Source organism: Penaeus monodon, chromosome 12, assembly GCF_015228065.2.
Source record: "Penaeus monodon isolate SGIC_2016 chromosome 12, NSTDA_Pmon_1, whole genome shotgun sequence".
Classification (NCBI taxonomy): domain Eukaryota; kingdom Metazoa; phylum Arthropoda; class Malacostraca; order Decapoda; family Penaeidae; genus Penaeus; species Penaeus monodon.
The window spans coordinates 20,115,335-20,118,933 of NC_051397.1; the positions used below are offsets into that span (position 1 = coordinate 20,115,335).

At 38.1% G+C, this 3,599-nt stretch overlaps 1 protein-coding gene across 2 annotated transcripts in view; it reads right to left on the bottom strand.

The window, feature by feature from the left end:
* Positions 1–3,227, bottom strand: part of LOC119579361 (pre-mRNA-splicing factor SYF2-like) — a 34,939-nt gene extending 31,712 nt beyond the window's left edge. Inside the window, exon 1 of one of the 2 annotated variants that reach the window (XM_037927126.1) lies at positions 3,147–3,227. In XM_037927126.1, coding sequence (XP_037783054.1) covers positions 3,147–3,155 — 9 coding nt within the window. In that variant the 5' untranslated portion in view covers positions 3,156–3,227. Of the gene's footprint in view, positions 1–3,092 lie in introns of both variants that reach the window. The other variant, XM_037927125.1, reaches the window with a different exon arrangement.
* Between the last annotated feature and the right edge of the window lie 372 nt (positions 3,228–3,599).

Here is a 3,599-nt window from a genome sequence, read left to right on the forward strand (position 1 = left end):
CAGAGATAGATGAAAATGGACACTACCATCTTATAGAGCTTAAGAAATAGAGTAGGAAGCAATGCAGGTTTATCTGCAGCGGCCTCATATATAGCAGGAAACGACAAAAATATCCGCTACATGTCACTGCTCACAGACTAAGTCCACAACACCCTCAAACAGCCTGAGTCCTTAATGTCTTGTTTTCTATAGCTCCATTTTCTATACTGATCGCATTTTCTATTGATGAACCTAGAAATAATTTCTGCTTAATTATCTATTTTCATCAATGGTTTTTCATATTCCTTTCCTCTCATTTTTTGATGCTACAAGATCTCTTTGGTTACTATCTCAAATGTATATGCATTTTTATTTTGTTTTTCCTTATCATTTCCATTATCCATTCTTAACTTATTAACATTACTGCTTGTTTACCTTAAATGACTTCCATATAGGAACAATACACACTGTCAATCACTTCCTCAGTTTCCTTTAAGCTTTTACCAGGGCAGGACCCTCAAACTTCAGAAGTCAGTGACATGTGATACATCTGATTTTATATTCATATATTATTTTATTATTACTGTGTCACTTTTATCATCATAGATCATCACAGTGTTATTGATAAATATTTTTTATGGTAGGTACAGGTTATTTTTGCTTCATTACAGTGGCCAGGCCAACCTCTTGCTTGATGTGTGCCAGTTGCACAGAGCATTTCTTACGAATCTGCACAGTGTCTTTCAATTTCTAAACAAGACTATTTGTGATTGTGGAGCTCATCTGTACCCTTCACATTGACGGTATGTTTCACAATGTCACTTGGCACGAAGTGCTAATATGGGGAGGGGGGGGGTACAGAGGCGGGGCTTGTCCCCCTCGCCTCGGGAATAAATAGAAGGTAGATAAGGTTAGGTTGGATTTCTGGATTCGCACGAGACACAGTGATTACTTACATGCAACTAAACAGTTTATTATAATTGTATTATTCGAAACTTGGATTGCCTTTTCTGAAAACGGGCTTTTAGCACATATCATTTTGCGTTTGTTTACTTGGGAGTTATTTTATTTTGTGTTTGTCAAACAAAGTCTGGCTCCTGTTTTTGAAAAATCAACATTACTATTATTTTCAGGACACAAATTTGGTTCAGTTTTTCAAAAATTTGACTTTTTAATGTTTCATAAATCATTTCCTTCTATTTCTGCAGGTTCCTATTGACATCCACTGCCACCCATTATCCCCCCTTCTACTCCCAGTTCCACATACATCCCCCAAGATTGTTGGATAGAGGAGAAAAAGAAAAACTTCTAGGACTCTGTCTCTGGAGGGAGCATTGCTCTTGGTAACTATTACCCTAAAAAATTGGGTTAATTTTCTGAAAATGACAATCAGGTCTTCCCTGACAATATTTATATCATCAGATTTGTTTTAGTGTGATGAGAACGATCCTGATGATCATTTCTGTTGCATTCTCCAGCCGACAATCTTGATGTGATTTGATAAGTCCCGATAGAGGGGAGGGCATGAAGTAGATCAGGGATATTGTGGGGTAAAACGGGCTGAAATGAGAAGAAAAAAGAACAGAAATGTGTAAAACAAGCACAAAAATGCTTAAAATCGGACAATGAAACTCTACAGACATCTTCCGACATCTTTCAAAGTCTACGCACCGATACACCAACTTTTGAAACTCTACAGGAACCAAACCCATCATTTGGTAAAATCTACGGGATTTCACAAAATCCAGATCCCCCATGGTAATTGTACATTGCGTCCTAACCAATAGACAAACCAAACCTTAACTCTGTGGGATTTAGACACTACGATCTATAAATTTCCTGGCCAGGGGCCTACGCTCCCTGGACCCCCCCGTGGTATTATATTCACCTAGCCAGGGGCCCATGCCCCCTGGCCCCCAGGGTAAAACCACATACCTTTATATCACGAAACACTGAACGTTTCTTTGCTTCCGTCTACGGTCACAATTGCTTGGTTTCTAATAATTTTTGGGGGGTATTTGGGGCACTTGATGGGTTCAAATATCTGGCTATGATAGAAACTAATGCATATTTGTCCTGTATATCCACTATATTAAGTCTTTAAAAATGACCTGGAATTGACACAGCACTGGATATGAAACATTTTTCACCGACGTTTCTTGACGTAATGGCGCTGCTGGCCTGTCAAATCTCCTGGTGGCAAAATGCGCATGCGCACAAGGTTATTGTACAAAATAGCATAAATATTTACCAAAACACGTAAAAGAAGTATAATAAAAGTAAAAGAACGCATAACATACATGAATTCCTGAGAACGGAAACTGATAATTACAAAATATTCATTCTCACAAGTGCGTAGCAATACAAGGACTACTTGGTAGATTGCAGTAATGAGTTACATGTCACATTTGTTTTGATTCTTGCGAGGGAAACATGGAAGGGGACTTAGAAAATGAAGGGGCGATCTTATGTTATTTGTCCTATATCTCCCTTATTTTTGATTTGCATACTTTTTGTCATAGATGAAAAGTGTCTTAGTTTTCGTCAAGGTAACTACTCCATACATTTTTTTTTACTGTAACCCTGGTTGACATACAAGGAAAGTTTTCCAAAAATAGCATAATTTCTCCATAAGGGAAGCTAAGAGTGAGAGGAATCCATTAATACCACTATCATTGGGATTAGTTTTGTGAAAGTATTTTGAATATTTACCATAATTACCCACATCAGGATTAACCTTCCACAAATTAATGTTCTACAGTGCAGATGTATTTTAGGATCAAGTTGTTGAATACAAGACCACTTGGGAAGAAAAATATAATGAACAGATGGCTGAAATTACAACTGAATGCTGACCAAATATACTATCGTCATCAACGCCCGTCTTGTGACTAAAGACTGAAAGAAAGTACTACATGTCATCAACAAATATCACTTTGTAAGCCAGCAACACATCAGGCCGGGCCATAAGTGAAAGGCCCGGGCGAAGCCAGAACTTCGCAAATCTAAAGCAAGCAAGCAACACATCAAAATTATCCCCCGGTGTACGGCAATTATGAACAAAAAACAAAACCTTTTCCAACTGAAACTACTTAAAGTTAGTTGACTCTTACCAATGTCATACTCATGGCACTGCAACGCGAACTACAGTAAATCACAGAACAAACCTGAGCCATTGCGGAAGGGAGGTCAGACGCGAACGCAACCCGACCACGACAACCATCCCGATGCCAAGGTCTAACATAGGAATTGATTTCCTGTCATGCTTAAGCTCTTTCTTCTATTTGAAAATAATTTGTTTCGTCAAAATAGGTATATCAGAGATTATGTTATACCATTACTGCATCTGATATAATGATTATTGTATCTATTACGTAACACGGAAATAAAGAATAGATTTCCCTCTGAGAAAACAACAACAAAAATTATTTATTAATATTAAATATGATTTACATATAAATATATGATTTACATATAAATTTATATGCACACACACACACACACACACACACACACACACACACACACACACACACACACACACACACACACACACACACACACACACACACCACACACAAACACACACACACACACACCCCGGCGCCCCCCGCCCCCAC